Below are 18,119 nucleotides of genomic sequence, written 5' to 3'. Positions count from 1 at the left end.
CAGATTGTGTCGCGCTGACTTTAATACTTTGCAACGTCGTCGATCATTTCGTTTCGATGCCAGCGAGTGTGAGTGCGAGTGAAAAATGCAAAAAAATCAAGAAATATACAACACATATATACCTACAAATAAAAAGGAGAAACAGGCATGTTGAACAAGCCTTGTCGCTCGTCTTGTAAAACCTGCAACACATGCAACATGCAACTTGCAACTCGTCCGGTGACAACGACGGGTGGTGGGGTCTTGGTCTTGGGGCGGTATGGAGCGGTGGTGGAGCAATGGAACGGGGTTTCCTTCCACACCGATGAGCGCACAAATTTCCGCGGCCACAATTTTAATTAAAATTTTCAAAAAATCTCCAAGACAGGCCAAACCGAAAAATAAATGCACTTTTTTGGGGAGTTCCTTTTTTAAAGATTTGAACAAACATATAGGCTTTTTTATTTATTTTCTTAAAGAAATGTATAGTTTCTTAACATTTTTTATTATCTAGAAATGTATATTTTCTATGTTAATATAATCATATTATTTTTATGTCATTGTCTCTTAAATTTTAAAAGGTGTAAAAATAAACTGCAACTTTGTAAGAGATTTCATGCCTGGCAATAGACAAAAATAAATATCATAAAACTAACAAAGCAAAATGGTATTCTAAATTTTTAGAGAGATATGATAGCCCTAAATGTTACCTTAAAAAATTTATAAAATAAATACATATATATTTTAGGCCATTGAATAAAAACAATTATTAAAAGAAACTCTTTAGTTTGCATGGCTTTATTTTTGTAAATTGTTTAAATATTGTTAAGATTATTAAGTATTGTTGTATATTATTAAGAAAACTATATTTATATTTTATAAATTTTGTATTAAACTATACGGTTATGATCTCCAAAAAAATTCCCGCCACTCAGCAACCCATTGCTTTTTAATTCGCGGGTATTTGTACTTTTTCTGGGGACGGCGAGTTTGAGTTACGCTTTACAGGATTTTACAGATTGCCGACATTAATTTTCATACATTGCCGGGCACGTAAGTGTTGGGGGTCTATTTGGGCCAGCCAGCGCATGCGCTGCCCACCGACAGCCCCCTCCTCCCCAATAAATAATCCCCCTGCCCTGCTGTATCTTTTGTGCCCCTTTATCTGCGGCTGCTGTGGTTGTTTTTCTCTCCTTTTGGGGTATGCTGGGAATATGTACGGGGCGTGGCCAAAAAAGGAGGAACATGTGCAGTTATGTGAGTACATATCTTTTTCTTGATTACCCCCGATATCACCGATTTGCGGTGGGTTCAAATGTGGGGCTACCACCAATTCCCAAATGGAAGAAAATGTCGACCCCATTTTACATAATTGAAGCGGTAGCAAGAAATCCAAAAAGACAATAACAAAAAAAATAAATAAATCGGGGGGGAATAAAAAAAAGTAAAACATAACAACCGAAGAACCCAAATGAGAAAATCGTTTAAAAATGCAAATGGCCCGCACATCGTCAGGCGGCGACAACGACAGCGACTTCGATGTATTCAAATCAGTCCATGGGTCGCCTTGGTTTTGTGGTTGTCGTTTCCTGGCGCTGCATTTGTCAAAAGCAGCGGAATTAATGAACCGCAACAATACCGCCGATTTGTATCTAATGGATACCAAATAACCTAACAGCTAAACAACCACTGAGTGGCGAGGGAAAAAAATGCGGACTCACACTATCAGAAATGGTTCACCACAAAATAGTTTTTATTTTTTTTTTAAATATGTGCTATGCTTGAAAATGGCACTACTATATCTTTCTCTAAACCCCTCTAAACCCCTTTTTATTTCAAATATATCCCAGGGCTTGTCCGCGACCCGCTCCCAGGTGTTTGGAGCCAAGTGGTCACCTCGTGCCCTCCTTGGAAACAAGCTCATAAATTTGGTTTATTTTCCAGGCTTTTTCCCCCCCATTTGTCAAGTTCGTTAGCTTTCAGTTCTCATACGATTCGATGTCAATTTGTTTGGCAAAAATTTGACAGCCTACGTTCCGTATAACCAATAATTTTCGGACCACCACTCTGGTTTCGGTTATGGGGTCTCCAACTTGATTGGTATCGATTCACTTCTCAAACGCGTAGGCATGCCAAGAATTTATGCATTTTTCCAATTTAAAAATTTATATTCTGTAGACGACAGACCAGAACTGGAAAATGGGCTAGGTTAGCATTTGAAGGCACAAACTATTGTGACGTGATTGCGATAATCGTATGAGATATAAACTTTCCATTCCGGGGAGGGCTATGAGTTAGGAACTCCGGGGAGATGATGACCACGTGGCGTATGTCAATCATCCGCAACACGTTGATATTGATATAGGGCACCCCTAGCTCCATTCTGGATATCTGGATGTCTCTATCTCTGGCTCTATTAGATAACCCAATGACTCTCCGTTAAGTCGGTTAAAGCCTTATTTATCAGCTAAACACTGACACAAACACACTGACATCTGTGGCTGCAATCAATTTTGAAACTGTCACTTTGACACTTGAATTCTGTTCTGTTTCTGTTTCTGTAGACATGGCTCCCTGTACACCTCCATTCTTCGCCAAATGCCGTAGACAACACGTCTGTAGCCTATTTGTCAGACACTGAAAGAAATGGTTAAATATAGTCTTAGCTATATCTTTTCTACAGGTCGCCCGGTTCCTGCTTCAAAAGTAATATGGGTCTACCGTCCTACCTTGATTCATCTCTATACCTCTAGGAGCTACCTTTATGACCATTAAACTTTTATTTCCAGTGCATGCATATGTTACCAAGTGAGTGGGTACACATCGAGTATTATGTATTTATCATAAATGCCATTTTATCGTTCTTCAGGCTCCCAATCGTCTTCCTCCTGCGTTCTTCTTGCTCGCACTTGATGGCAAATATTTGTTCATTTGTTTGTTTGTTTGTTTTGTTTGCTGGTTGCCTCGAATGGTGGTACGACAACAACATCCCAGGTACACGGGAGTGGGAGTGGGAGTTGGATAGTACACCCAAGTACCCCGGGTATTTGTGTACACTTTGTAGGTGGCTCTTATTTCTGTTGTCTGGAGGTGTCGCTGGTGTCAGTCGGTGTTGCTGAAACAAAAGTTAAACTTTGGTAGCCGACAGGCCCTGTCACATTATTCCAAAAGTTGTCAAAAAAAAAACAATAAAAAAGAACAATTTAAAATATATCGTGAAAAATATCACACCAATGGCTGGGTGGATGGGAGTAGCACCTTCGGTGACACCTTTTGACACTTGTCCAAAGTGCATCCAACTGCCAAACAGACAGGAAATGTGTGGCCCACACAGCAATGAAATTCTGGGTAAATATTTGTCCCAGACGGCTTCAAAGCATTTCCGTATGTCTTAATGCTCAATGGTGCTATCGGTTTTTGTTTTTTTTCGGGAGAAATAATAAAGATCTTTAAAGGATATTAAGTAGTGACACGTTAATGGCTGTCAAGTGGCCGAAAGCATATCTCTGATGGCCATAAAGCCTATAAATAAACAGGCCTTTTAAGAAAACCCCCCCTAAAATATGAGTAACCAAATTTCTTATCAATCATATACTTTTATTTGATAGTGTTTGAGAAGAGGCTTCTTATCTTTGCTGTTTTGCCAATTCAGGTAGGAATATCACCCACCGATTAGATTAGAAAAAGAACCTAAAACTTACTATATAAACGAGACCCTTCCTCTTGGCTTTCTAGTTATAATTATTCCAACAAAATGAAAGCCACTTTGTGTGTACTCTCGGTAGTTTCGCTGTGCCTCGCTTTTGCGTCCAGTGCGGTAGTTGAGGATGGGGACTTCGCCCAACCCGCCATCTTCAAGACGTATTATTCGTCCTGCAAGGCTCTGAACCCCAAAAAAAGTGGTGTCCAAACGATAAAAATAGGAAAAGACAAGGTTGATGTCTTCTGTGACTCCACGATTGCCGGAAAGGGCTGGCAGGTCATCCAACGGCGGGTCAGTTCCGAGGAGAACTTCTTCCGGAATTGGACCACCTATGAGTCGGGATTCGGTGACCTCAAGGGCAACTACTTCCTGGGCCTCAGCTTGCTGAACAGGCTTACCACCCAAGAGCCCCAGGAACTTTACATTCAAATGGTGGACTTCAATGGCACCGCCCAGTACGCACAATACAGTCTATTCACTGTGGCCGACAAGTACAGTAATTACACGCTAATCCAACTGGGCTCCTACAATGGAACTGCTGGGGAGAGTCTCAGCTATCATTTGGGAATGCCTTTCAGTACCTTTGACAAGGATAACGATCGTAGTAACATTAATTGTGCCGCCAAATATTTTGGGGCCTGGTGGTACAACGACTGCATGGCCAGGTAATTATTCAAGACTACAAGTTGTGGAACTTTTTTCTTATTTAATAATTTATTTAATAGTAATCTGAATGGCGCCTATTTGAATGGCGATTTCGTGGACCCTGAACTCTATGGAAAGGGCATTTCCTGGGGCATGGGCAAGGGCTTCTCCTACAGCTACAAAACTGTGACTATGATGGTGCGATCCAAGCTCTAAACTAATAGAGAAATTATTTAAAATATTAAGTAATTTATTGAATAAATCTTAAATGAGAACTTCATATCAGTATTTAAAGTATTTCAACAAGTGGTTAAAAAGCTTTATTTAGATTGAAAAAGAAAAATAGCTTCCCCTATGTGAGTAATACTCTTATCGTCTTGAAGTAGTGATTTAATCACGATAAGATTTGTTTTATGGTCCATGATTTTTTGGCCATTTCCGAATTCGCGGAAATTTGATAAGGGGTGGGCCATTTAATATAAAAAGCCTGTATCAGTTCGGATCAGTCAAAATGAATACCACCTGGTTAGCACTTCTTGTGCTATCGTTGTTCCAAGTTTATATCGCCAATGGCGAATCGGTAGAGCCCTAAACCTGCCTGACCTATCAACCCTCTTGCAAGGCCCTGAACCCCAAAAAGAGTGGCATCCAGAAGATTCAGGTGGGCCAGGATATCTTCCAGTTGTATTGTGCCGGAAGGGGTTGGGTCGTCATCCAGCGGAGAGTCAGTGCCAAGGAGAACTTCTTCCGCAACTGGACATCCTGAAGGGAAGTTTTTTCCTGGGTCTCAAGAAGATCCAACTGATCACCACCCCGGAACCTCAGGAGCTCTACATTCACTTGGAGGACTTCCAGGGAAAAACTGCCTACGCATACTACGATCGGTTTGCTTTGGGGGACGTGATCAGCAACTACACGATTATCCAACTGGGCAACTACAATGGAACAGCTGGGGACAGTAAGAACTACCACGTGAACCATCCCTTTAGTACCTTTTACAGGGACAATGATTTCTGGCCTGATGGTAACTGTGCTGTCACGTACATGGGTGGCTGGTGGTATAGAAACTGTCTGGGATGGTAATAGAACTCGTACTTCTCAATAGCTTCTAATCACTGATCACCTACTATATTTTTAGCAATCTCAATGGCGCCTATCTGGGCGGGAACTTTACGGACCCCGAACTCTTTGCCAAGGGTGTGACTTGGACGACGTGGCATGACTTTACAGCTATAAGTCCGTCCTCATAATGCTGCGATCGCAATGGTGATCCAAAAGTTAAAGAACTAGAAAAATAAACGTAATATTTTTCGGGCGCATATGCGATAAACTTTCTTAACTTTTTCCATAATGGGATTACATTTTTTCATGGCCTGAAAGTATGAAATCATATATCGCTGATAAGAACATTTTGTTCTCGCATTTATTTCATTTCATATATTCAAGTTCAAGTTCTGTTTGTTTATGAGAAACATTCGCCCGGCCAGTTCCTGCCCCTGAAAGTCTGTAGGGGAGTATTGTATATCCGCTTGGGTATCCAATGGTGCCCAGACCCCAGACCCCGGGCCCGGTACCCGAGACCCGATGTAGCCCCCAAATTCTTTTGTTATTCATTATCGGACCTCTGGTCGGGTGCACTGATATGAAATGATGATGATGATGATGACTCAATTGACGGACAATGGACAACTTTCAAGTGAAGGAATTAAAGGCGAAACATCATATCAAATTTTCCCCATTCATGCCGAGACCCCAAGGAATCAGCTGATCTCGGCAGTTTCTCCGGAGTATGACAAATGTATCCGATATCGCTGGTCATTGTGGGCCCTGAAATATATACAGCAGTTATACATGTATAATATTCATAATTTGAGGGAATGTATGAGAAGGTTTGGGCGGTGGGAACCATTCTAATTTTTATTTCGTTTAACGTTTATTTCGCTGCGGAAGTATCGATGCGTTATTGGAGCTTCTAGGCTTGTGTTTCCTTTAGGAATTTTCATTGGAATTACATACGGTTTTATGTAATACAGAATACTGAACGTAATTCGCAGGAAAGTCTGCCTTTGCAACTGCTGGGCATTCCGTTAAAAAAAGTATAAAAAAAATTAACACCCAGCCCCCATAATCCCCATGACTGTGCTTTTTTTGACATTTGCATTTGCCACACAAGCGTGGAATTATAGTTACAACTGTATACTCACCTGGGGATTATTCTCTGGCCGATGAATCTTTAGTAAAAAATTCTCATTAACTTGATAAAATTATGATGGATGAAATATACTGTTGACGGGGATTAAATGCATTTTCATGCAATACCAGTTATCTGCCAGCTTTGGCTAAAAATCATTAAACAAATTAAATTTGCATTTCCCAGTGTTCCCAGTGTTTTGCTTAAAGCTTTAACTAAATAGAAAGCCTAAGGAACTATGTCTGGTAATCAAGCTTCCTAGTCAATAACCCTTGCCAGTATCAGTTCGATTGAAGGTCAGAAGCGACAGCATCCGCAAACACGCATTTCAAAATTAGCAATTGAAATTCCTGACATCGAGCAAATCGAACAGCTCTGAAATGCTTTTATAATGAGTTAATAAGCCATCTGAGAGAGCACCTGTTGCCATCGAACGAGTGCAAGCTGGCGAGTAATTAAGAGATTTGTCGACCTGGCCCAGATGCACTCAGGCTCAGCTGGTTGTTTTCATGTTTATTTTTTTCTTATATACATATATATTTTTTTTTTCAATTTTAATTGCTAATCAAAGCGATTTGTAATTCTGCGTTGTCTTAGTAATTTATTAACCATTACACAGTGCCGCGATTTCAGCTACGCTTTGCGAATACTTATAAGTTGCTCTGTTGCACCTGGAAAAAAAATATGAAAGTAAATATTAATAATGATAGATGTTTGGGGAATAATAATTTATTATTTTTTCAGTGCATTTATCTATCTTTTCTCTGCCAAGTTGATGTGGCGCCAAATGTCGCTGCCTTTTCTCTCCTACGTTTATTACAATTGATTGATTGCATCTACTAAGTGCAATTTATTTCGTTATAATTATAAAAGATAAACACGTCTGGTAATCGTAGACTAAAAATCTAAGACTCTGCTGATAAATAACTTAACATGATATTTGACTAAAAAAAAATTAAACAACAAGCATTACACAGACAGCTAGAATTTGTTTGCTGTCGAAAATATTACACTTTGCATTTGTAAGTTTTTTTCGCACAAAAATAAAAATAAAAAAATCAAAAACTATCCGAAAATATAATCAAAATGAAAATAAATCTACTCGTTGCTGAGCAGCAGAAACATTTAGGAACATGGCATGTTCGTATCTACACATATTCAGTCTGAGATACATAGATACAGATACAAATGCAGTCGGCCAGTCAGTCATGTTGGCAGATACTTTTTAGCCACTTTGACTAAAGCAATAACATTAATGCTCGGCTGGCGCAACTATTTCTGGCCAGGCCCAAAACGCAACTCAAAAAAGTACAAATTGAAAATGCTTTTTTTTTGAGTTTTTAGTTTTTAGTCTCTAGTTTTTGTTTTGGAAAATAAAAAGGGGGAAAAACTAAAAGTGCAGAGCATAAAATTTTGAACTTGGCACCAGAGACGAACAACAGAGAGCGAGACAAAGTCCAAATGGATGAGATTTTTTAATTTTTTTTTTCGGTAGATGGATGGATTGGATGGGATGGATGGGTGTTGGGACACAGATGCAGCTGCAAGTGTGCCGTGCATCTGTGAGTACGAGTATCTAAGTATCTGCATGTCTGTAGTAAGTGTGGTACGGTCAATGCACAGCGACGTAGACGGCCAGACAAATATTTATTTGCTTTTTGTTGGCTTTGTCATATGCCACGGGGGGAGGGGGTAGGGAGGAGGTGGGAGTGGGTGGTGTGGGAGGTGCAGGGAGCAGGAAGCGGGGGTAGGCCTGACCACGTCACCCAGCCGGGCGTCGTCATCATCGTCATCCATATGGCAAACTATTTATAAATATGTTTTAATTATTTGCTGGCATATTCCTTAAAGCGTTGACTAGTCGGCGTCTCCGTCTCCGTCTGCTGGCTGGCACGCCCTCTCCCCCCCAACTCCCTTCTCATCCTTGTTCCCACTCCTGCCCCACCAAAAAGTTTCAGGGGGTGTAGTGTGCAACACATGCAACTACTTTCAAAGTTTTTCCTTTTGGATTTTTGGTTAATTTCTTTTTGTAATAGCACACTTTCTAGAGGTTATTGGAGTTATAGCTTGAGATTTCCTATAAAGATCTTAAATTGTAATACTTTCTTATCAAGGAACTAGTCATCAAGGAACAGAACTTAAACTTTAAAGATTCTATTGAAACTACTTCCCTCAGACAGATGTCCTCTAAAGTATCTTATAATCCCATAACTCTTTGATTTTAATCATTAATTTGTTTAATATTTTTTGTAGTCCTTATAGAGCCTATCACCTTATAGAGCATTTCCTTATTCGTTTAGTATTCAAGACTTTACATCGACTCTGTGCAGAGTACATTAAGTGTGAAGTTTTTCGCCAATAGAAATATTATTGTCGCGTCGCGCATAATGTGTCGCAGCTTGCATGTAATTTTCTAGATTTTGCACCCGTTGGGGCTAAAATACTCATACACTTGGCAACAAAACACTTGGATAAATACGTGTTAGTGGACAGAAACCATTACGGATCAGATTACTTCATGCTGTTCAGTGTAGACATGTTGTATACCGACTCTCTAATAATGTGAAATGGCTGGCGCTGGCAAAGTGCATTTCATTTAATTTACGCTTTTCTTTTATATCTTATTTTTTTGTATTTTTTTTTTTTATTATTTTTATTCGTGTTCTTATAAAGTATGCCGCACCCAGAGATCCCCTCGATCCGTTTGGCTATTACCCATCGAACTGTAGAGCAAGTCAAACATGGAACAATCGGTCAGCGACAATGAAAATGCCAAGTACGTAGGCCTACACTGAAAAAACTATAGAAATTTATTAATAATTTAATTAAAAAATATGTCAATGGGAAGAACTTTTGTTTTCGGTGGAGAAGACTAGCTTTTTGTCGCCGTTGCGGCTTTCGTAAAATATATTTTCTATTTATTTAACTGGCAGACTTGAGTCGGCCAACAAACCGCATCCATGCTCGCTTTACAGGCTTCTTCTTACCACTAAAAAGTAAAGAAGAAGATGAAGGAGGGGGCCCAGACCAGACCAGACCCGACCAGGCCAGCCGCAGCCCCAGCCCCAGCCCCAGACCAGACCAGACCCGACCAGGCCAGGCCAGACGAGACGAGACGCCAATGAAGCGAGAAAAATTACTGTTTGTAAAGTGAGTTTGTCAACATGAGGCGTGTGTGCATCGCAGAACCAGACAAAAGCCAGATACAGATACAAACAAGTATCATTAACGCAATACCGAAACCGTTAGAGAGGCATTCGAGTTGTAGTTGGTGTAGTTGGCATCTTTACCTGGAAGCCGACTCCAAAAAGTCCATAACTCAAAGTATTTTTCTGCAGAAGTTATCGTTTGGTTCGCCCAGAAGGCGGGCATCCAAAGACGACGAAGGGGCTAGAGGTCCGGGCGTAATTGAATACCAGGCATACTCATTTTTACTCCAACTTCTAAACACTGGCATACACCCTCACAGAGACTATTGAAGCTATAATATTTATTAACCAAGTTTTCATTAGTTTGAATATATAATCATTCTATCTATTAGCTTCTTTTGAAAGTGGTTTCACAATAGAAGTTAAAGCCATCCTGGGTATCCCCAATTCGAACTTCCATCTCTCCAGGTTCCTAGTTCTTTTTTTGGCATTTTGCTTAGAGACTCTAAAGGCACATTTATGGTCTGTTGTCCTGGCCAAAAACGGCACTGGAATCCATCATAGACCGCGAGGCCAAGACAGACCCTGGACAAGGCTACTGGACAAGGCCTGCAACGTTGTCAGCAATTACTCATTTATGGCTTGCCGGCATTGCATTTTTCGCTCTCGACTTCTGTGCGAGCTGGTATCTGTGTTCTACTACACTGGCAGAATTTAATGGCAACATGACCTCCCTTCCTCCTTTAATTACACTCCCTAGAAGAATGACTTTCCCCAGTGCATCCTTTGATTTATGCATTCAACTTGCTCTTTTTATTGGATGGTTGAGGATCTTTTGCGGTTATTGGCTTTTGCCTGCTGCTTCTATTTATAAAGATTACGTGTAATTAAAATCGGTGGCACAGCATCTACTGGGGGGACCACCTCGTTACGCTTGTCATTTGGCCGTTACTTGCCACAAAGGCCCCAGGAACAACTCTCCAACTTGCAACAAGTAGACTGGGTGGCATAACAGCCAGCAGCACTATGACATTATTTAATTGGAACGTTTTCAGATAGGAATATTGATTGCTTTATAATTTTTTTTTGAAAATTTTTCCAAATGTGGAACTGTTCGTTACGCTTCAGTAGACAGCATTCAAGATTTGGGCTAATCAGGAGGGCATTATAGAGTCCATTATCTCAACAGAGTCGATAGGGGGAAACGGCAGGGGTCGTGGGTTCAGAGCGGAGGAATTTTGAATTTGAACTTTGACACACTCGCATCCTTCGCAGCAACACAGCAACAGAGTTCTACGAGACCGATAAGAAAATTGAATTTTGAATACCCCGTAATCACATTTCGAAATTCTATTTTAATAGGGCATTAAAAATAAACACTTGTGCCCCATTCCGGCGGAGGATTATCATCAGGCCAGTGGTCTGATTGCGGACTGTGGAGTGTTCGACATGACCCCTGCTAGCAGTAGTGTTATCAATATCCCCACCGAAAAAACTCCCGATGCAAGTATGTAAGTGTTATTTTTAATCCAACGAAATGAAAAATCGGCTAGCTGCCCAGCCTTTGCCAGGGCCAGAGACGGAATCTTTATGTGCTATTTGACATAGATCGACAGGCGCTCACTGGCCCCACTTATGCAATGGGGATCGAATGTCCAAACGCTATCAGCCACATCCACACAACAGTGGAGCCTCTAATCTCTGGGCACCCTTCTCACCGTATCCCTCTCCAGTTCCTCCTGCCAACTGGCATGTTTTCAGCTCATGAATCCCATCGAGAAACGAGATGAAGTCTATTCTTGAACCCCGCTGAACTTTGGGCTAGAAAATGCTATTGATACTCCGACTATAAATCCAAGTAATACCCATATTTTAGAGTCAAAACTAGAGATTAAGATGGGGTCCAATCAAGAGCCCCTAAAACTATAAATGGATCTATGACAGAATATAGATTAGCCAAGAAATTAAATAGAATTAAGTATAATCATTAAATTGAAAGCCTATTTTTATACCCTTGCAGAGGGTATTATAATTTTGGTCAAAAGTGTGCAACGCAGTGAAGGAGACATCTCCGACCCTATAAAGTATTTATATTCTTGATCAGGATCACCTCCTGAGTCGATATGAGCATGTCCGTCTGTCCGTCTGTCCGTCTGTCCGTCTGTCTGTTTCTACGCAAACTAGTCTCTCAGTTTTAAAGCTATCGAGTTGAAACTTTGCACACATCCTTCTTTCCTTTGCAGGCAGTATATAAGTCGGAACGGCTGGGATCGGTCGACTATATCCTATAGCTGCCATATAACTGATTGATCGGAAATGTCATAACTTTGGTGTTTTTTAAGTTAGAGGGTTGGGACTTTCCACACATGTTATATTTGACCCACATATCTTATGTACAAAATTTCATAAGGATCGGCCGACTATATCCTATAGCTGTCATAGAACGATCGGAATTGGCATAACTTTGGTGTTTTTTAAGATAGAAAGATGGGATTTGGTACAGATTCTATTTTGGGGAAAACAATCTGATCTGCCAATTTTCATAAGGATCGGCCGACTATAAACGATCCGCTATATATCTAATAACATAAGATGGGTGGCGCCACCTAGCGGACTGCGACTGTACTGCAAGGGTATATCAACTTCGGCTCCGTCCGAAGTTAGCTTTCCTTTCTTGTTTTTTTATTTAACGCTGTGACATTTAGTTGGGCAGACACAAAAGAATCAACTCGCCTCGAATGCTTTCCTTTCCCTCTTAAATGGCGCTCCCAAAAACTATTTTTGCCCACCAAATCTGTCCGTCTGTCCGCGTGTCCGTCTGTCCGCGTGTCCGTGTTCGTTTGTGTCCACCTCTGTCTAGCCGTCAGTTTGTTTTGCGCCTTGGGTTTTAGCATTTACTTCTGGCATAGCTGGCATTTTTGTAGCAATTCGTATCTATATGGTTTGTTTCTCCCTTTTTTTCACATTCTATATAGAATATATTCTATTCTATTTGATGCTCTCTTTGTTTTGGGTCCGGGATCTCTAAATGCCGCGTGCTCATCACGCGCAGACACTTTAGAATGCATCTAGTATCTGTGAGATGTGCTCACACATCAGAATAATAGATTAGAAAAACGGCAAAATATAGACTAATGGCGATTATTTTAATTAGAATGTTTTTTCGGTAGTCTGTCTTAGACATATACCTATTTAATAATTTGCTTGTTTCTTACTGAATCTTTGGTGATTCTTAAAGGATCAGACCCAGGAGAAACTAAGTTTCGTTACCCTATCATTTCATTGAAATCCTCCCCTCTTTGAACTATATTTCAACCCCAAATGGAATTCGAAACGAGTACGATCATTGTTTCCCAACATTCCTCATGCGAATGCGAGGATTGCTTGCTGTCTACCTGATGTTCCTCCGCCTGCTGTTTCACTGTACCGCCAGTCACGTCCTGGCCAAGGCAAGTTCCCAAGAAAAGTCCACAAAACTTTCTTTAACCCACAGATACCCACAGCGGCACTCTCACCTGCACAAACGTATGGCCAATTCGAGGGAGCTCTATAACGATTTTGGGGCTCTAATCAATGGCATGCCCGGATTAATGGCAGCCGGACCAGCAGGTGGCCAAGGAGGAGAGGGTGGAGGAGAAGAAAAGCAAAAATGTGCGAGTCAAAACGTCAAGTGTAATGTGAATGAGATCATTCAACCCGGTGATCCAAAGACCAAGTCCTCGGCCATAGCCATGAAGGCAGCGGCAGATGCCAAGGCGGCCAGTGAGGCGCAATCGGCGGCAGGACAGGCGGCTGCCCAACATATTAAGCTGGAGCTGGCCGAGAAGGCTTTCCAGTCGGCCAAGGCCGCCGAGGCGGCTCTGATGGGCAAGCAGATGATGGTCGAGCAGCTGGAGCAGGAGGTCCAGGAGGCCAATGCCGTAGTCGAAGAGGAGACCAACGGCCTCCATGCCACGGAGAACAATATGAACGCCGCCGTAGAGGCGGCCCGGGCGGCCACCATGCAGTTTGAGACCATCAGTGACCTGCAAAAGACATCGCGGGATAATCTGGCCAATATCCAGTCGGTGGCCGTGGGCGCCCAAAACGAAATGGCGGTGAAGACACAGCTCCTTGAGGCCGCCCGCAACCGAATGAACATTCTCCATAAGCAGCTGCTGACCGCCCAGGAAGACTACGAGAAAACCAAGGCGGCGGCCTACAAGGCAGCCTGTGCCGCCGTGGAGGCCAAACAGAAGGCGTCCTCCAGCAGTATTGTAGCCGCCGGCTTTCCCTTCGACAGGCGCATCCAGCGGCTGAACAGAAGGATCAGATCCCTGAAAAACCCAGTCGTATCGCCCCTCCATCGATTTCAAAACAATCTTATATTTTGTAAATGTTAATGTTTTTTAAAGGAATTTGGTTTGATGATATAAACGATTTTCGTTAAGAATATCCATTAGCTAATAGTCCATTAGGATTATAGGTAATATTGGGAATTGACTTGTTTACTTTAGCCGGACCAATAGTTTGAATAGGTGCCTCTACACCTTTAGCCCATTAGGCCCTTTAAACGGAACCACCTCCCTTGTATATATCGATTTAGAAAGATTACTCCGAATAACCCCACTGATGACCAGGCTTTTTAGATCAGGTAACACCCTGAGAGCGCTATAAAAGGGCCAAACCCCATATAGGAGACTTCATAGTGCCATAAATATTCCAGCAAAGATGAAGTACATCTTGACCTTGGTTTCCTACGTTTTTTGCTGTTGCACCTCCATTTATGCCTTGGTGCATTACATCAAACTGGAAAAGGGAGGTCTGTTGAGACATAAAATGTATTAAAACAATAACATTAGGTTAATTTTTAGCAAAAGGTTGTAAGACACCCGGAGAAAACAGTGTGGATTTTGATGTAGGCGCTTACGCCCAGGATGAAAATGTGTGTGGGGCGTATACCTGTCATAGCTTGGAGGGTGATGCCTTGATTCATTAGTAAGTGTCTTAAAAGATGCGATTAATTTTAGTAATATTTGGTGTTCAGCTGCCAGAGGCCCGTAACCTTTGCGGAGTGCAACGAAACAGGAGTTGCGACGGAAGTAGACTTTCCCCAGTGTTGCTGGATGTGCGTCCTATATACGGAGTGTAGCTCAAGTTCCTCCTCCTCAATTGACTCCTCCCCTGATGCAAGCAATGATGACAATAGCCCTGACCCGGGTGCACGCACAAAAGGCGGCTCCAACCCAATGTATGCCAAATCGAAAGGATCTAAGATCAAAGTAACCGATGCCGATGACAGTGAGGACATCAAGCACGACGGAGAGGCGGAATATGCCAAGCTAGTTGATTCGAACGAGAACATAAGGTTCGGAGGTGGAACTCCAATAACGAAATTTGGGGAATCCTCCAAAACCGTTCCATCCAAAGGATATCATTTCATTAAATGAAACCCACCTATAATTAATTAGTATGTAATTTAAATTGTAATATTTATATAATTAAGAAACTAAATCGCTCCCTTTCGGTGTATTAATAAATAAATTTAACGATATAAGGCACCTCATTTATCTTTTCTGACCCACATATGTATCTGATCGTAAGTGATATGTATCTTTCCCGGAGAATTCTGGTTTTCATTCGACTGTTTCCTTTCACGAGGGTTTTTTTTTGTTTTGTTTTTAATTATTAGCCGCTGGCATACAAATCTGCTGGCAAAAAAAAAAATTAAAAGGGTTTGCAGTTGGGTCCTTCAACCCGGGAGGAAAAAAAATCCAAAAATTCAAAACGAAGCAAACAGAATACAAGAAAAATTGAAAACCAGATCTGAAAAGAGTATGGGAATAAGAAATGGCATGGGATTGTGTTCGGGAGCTTGGGCAGGTAGGCGCGTTCCCTTCCCCAAATCACTCCCTGCCCCTTTTTTTCTTCAAGTAAAGCAGATTCGGTATGATGTACATTAAACGGGAAAGACAAGAATACCAAAATTAACCAAAGAGATCCCCGAAAGCTTTTCGACCAGACAATTTGCGAGTTGTGGCCGATGTTGACACCGAAAAACCCCTACAGTGCCCTTCATTATCAGAAACGTATTTTCTGGCTACGGAGCGGGCTCTTCGCACAGGGGTAACAAATTATAAACCCCAAACCACCCTGAAAAAGCATTTTACCTTGGCCTCTAATTGATATACAGATTTTTCAAGGTATTCCTTTTAAGAATCGGATGAGAATTGGCGGAGATATGACCACCATTGGGGCACGTCCTATACGGAAGTTCAGGATTTTACAAGGGGTTCCATCAGAAAAATATGAAAAATATGGTTCAAAAATTTTGTCCTCAGATGTTGATGCAGATTAATAGGGAATCGATCCACCAATCTTTTCAGGAATTTCTTTAAAAAATCGGATGAGAATTGCCGGAGATATGGGAATTAGGGTGAGCCATATACGGAAATCCAGGTTTTTACAAGGGGTCCATCAGAAAAATATGATAAATGTGATTCAAAAAATTTTTTCTCAGATTTTTATGCAGATTGATGGGAAATCGATCCACCAATCTTTTCAGGTATTCCTTTCAAAAATCGGATGTGAATTGTGATGAGCAGGGTTGCCACTATCCACACACGACACCGTAACGATGGAATTGAAGCTCCAGAAAATCGTAACGATGGAAATGAAGCTCCAGAAAATCGTAACGATCGAAATGAAGCTCCAGAAAATCGTAACGATGGAAATGAAGCTCCAGAAAATCGTAACGAGAATTTTACATATTTCGTAATATTTTGCCGCGCAAATGGAAATTGAATTATATGAATATTTTGGCTTCTTAAATGGTGGCGCTCCATCTTCCACCGGCTCCGGCGCTGCCAACATTATTATAAACACGTGTATAATAATAATAATTTAGATATTATAATAATTCTCCAGGGCAAAAACACTTTTACAAAAGAAAATAATGTTTCCTTTATCTTCTACGTAATATCCAGGAGCAACGTAATCCCCACAACGTAAGGAAAGGCAACGCGATGGTTTGAAGAGCGACGAAAAACCATGCGGTTGCAACATGTTTGGTGGAGCATGTTCGGTTAGAGCGAGATGGCGGGCGGATGGGGCGCAACAGGCCGCGGTGAAAGCGAGACGGCGCCAGAAACAGATACACCGACTGGCAGGCTAATAGAAATGCGACAACAAATAAAGCCAAAAGGCAGAGCGAGAGAGAGAGGGAGCGGACGAACAGCTGTGCGAGACGCAACATGTCTGACCGCGCTCTGCCGGCGTCGACGCCGCCACGTTCTTTCGGATTTTGCCTTCGAGTTTTTTCAATTTATATTTTATTTTTTATTTTTATTTACAGTTGATCGTGCTTGGACGTTTTCCTCCAGGAAAGCTAAAAAATAAAGAAAAACCCCCACACACACACACACTTCTAAGCCAGAAAACAACAGCCCTGGGAAATCGATGGTCGCTCGCCTAGCAGCGGGAAAGTGCGGCACGAAACGAAACTCGGTCAAGTGTTAAGAGAAATTCCAAATAAGTTGTCCCGAAACCTAATGAATTCTAATTTGTGATCTGTGTGTGTACGAGTGTTTAAGAATTTAACACCTATCGAGCCAAGACTTCTTAACGCGTGTTTCACACATTTCCAGCTTTGCGGAGCATTCACCCAGCACTGCTCCCCCAAAAAAAATTAAAAAACGCGCGAATTGAATAACTATTACACGTGTCCCCGCCGCTGACTCAGAACTTCTAGAAGCCAAAAAAAATAACAAAAAATTAAAAGCAATTAAGCAAATTTTCCACAAATAATTAACATCAACATTAGTCCCAAGCCCCAAGTCCAGCCACAACGTCGACAAAAATTCCAAACAAAATGTGTTAATAAAAAAGCCAAAAAAAAAAAGTATCGGGAATTTTGTAATCGTGGACGGAAGTCGAACTTCATGTCATGATTTTATAATCAGGGGGGGGGGGGGGGGGGGGGGGGCAGAGCAGTAGCAGTAGCAGCTGCGCCTCGGCAGCAGCAGCAGCAGCGTCGTCCGAAGAAGGAAGCCGAGAAACCGTTACAAGCCACAAAGGAATGTGTCACAGTTTAAATGAAATCGCACGTAAACGTCAAGTACCTCGCAAGGCGATGCAACATGTTTGAAGCGGCGCTGCTGGGGCAGCCCCCGATCGCGTGGCAGCGCTGCCGGCGTCGCAGAGGCAGACCCCATCGCTGGCAGCGCAGCCGACAGCTTTCAATTCTTTTCAATTCGGCTTTCAATTCTTTTTTGGAGCTCGATCGCGACGGTTCGCGTCTCGTGGAAAGTTAACTTTTGAACAAAGAGCGGGAGAGCAGGACTGTGGATCAAGCCCTGAACGCGAACGCCGGCCAGACCCACTTCTACCTTGCCCAGAGCGAGTCCTTGAGCCACCAGCAGTACACAGTCCTGCAACCAACCAAAAAAAAGCCATCTAAAGGGACAAGCAATTA

At 41.9% G+C, this 18,119-nt stretch overlaps 4 protein-coding genes across 4 annotated transcripts; all 4 read left to right on the top strand.

The window, feature by feature from the left end:
- Window positions 1-3,709: 3,709 nt before the first annotated feature.
- LOC6494276 (ficolin-1) lies at window positions 3,710-4,615 on the top strand. The gene is made up of 2 exons (XM_032450919.2): window positions 3,710-4,347; window positions 4,408-4,615. Exons 1-2 carry the CDS (start codon window positions 3,734-3,736, stop codon window positions 4,541-4,543), a joined length of 750 nt encoding a protein of 249 aa, XP_032306810.1. The 5' UTR covers window positions 3,710-3,733; the 3' UTR covers window positions 4,544-4,615.
- Window positions 4,616-4,919: 304 nt separating this feature from the next.
- On the top strand, window positions 4,920-5,646 carry LOC26514429 (fibrinogen C domain-containing protein 1; the record flags this gene model as incomplete). Its single annotated transcript, XM_044715437.1, is given in 3 exon segments — window positions 4,920-5,085; window positions 5,088-5,406; window positions 5,466-5,646. Coding segments are annotated over 3 exon segments (597 nt in total), but the record flags the coding sequence as incomplete, so codon positions are not given.
- Window positions 5,647-12,937: 7,291 nt separating this feature from the next.
- On the top strand, window positions 12,938-14,101 carry LOC26515131 (tol-Pal system protein TolA). Its single transcript, XM_014908609.3, has 2 exons — window positions 12,938-13,116; window positions 13,171-14,101. The coding sequence occupies exons 1-2, from the start codon at window positions 13,033-13,035 to the stop codon at window positions 14,047-14,049; spliced, it is 963 nt and encodes a 320-aa protein (XP_014764095.1). The 5' UTR covers window positions 12,938-13,032; the 3' UTR covers window positions 14,050-14,101.
- A 124-nt stretch (window positions 14,102-14,225) lies between these two features.
- On the top strand, window positions 14,226-15,203 carry LOC6494277. The gene is made up of 3 exons (XM_014907220.3): window positions 14,226-14,468; window positions 14,521-14,644; window positions 14,694-15,203. The coding sequence occupies exons 1-3, from the start codon at window positions 14,378-14,380 to the stop codon at window positions 15,094-15,096; spliced, it is 618 nt and encodes a 205-aa protein (XP_014762706.1). The 5' UTR covers window positions 14,226-14,377; the 3' UTR covers window positions 15,097-15,203.
- Window positions 15,204-18,119: the final 2,916 nt, after the last annotated feature.

Source organism: Drosophila ananassae, chromosome 3L, assembly GCF_017639315.1.
Source record: "Drosophila ananassae strain 14024-0371.13 chromosome 3L, ASM1763931v2, whole genome shotgun sequence".
Lineage (NCBI taxonomy): Eukaryota > Metazoa > Arthropoda > Insecta > Diptera > Drosophilidae > Drosophila > Drosophila ananassae.
The sequence above is the reverse complement of the archived record's forward strand: the minus strand, read 5'-3'. Positions and strand labels throughout refer to the sequence as shown.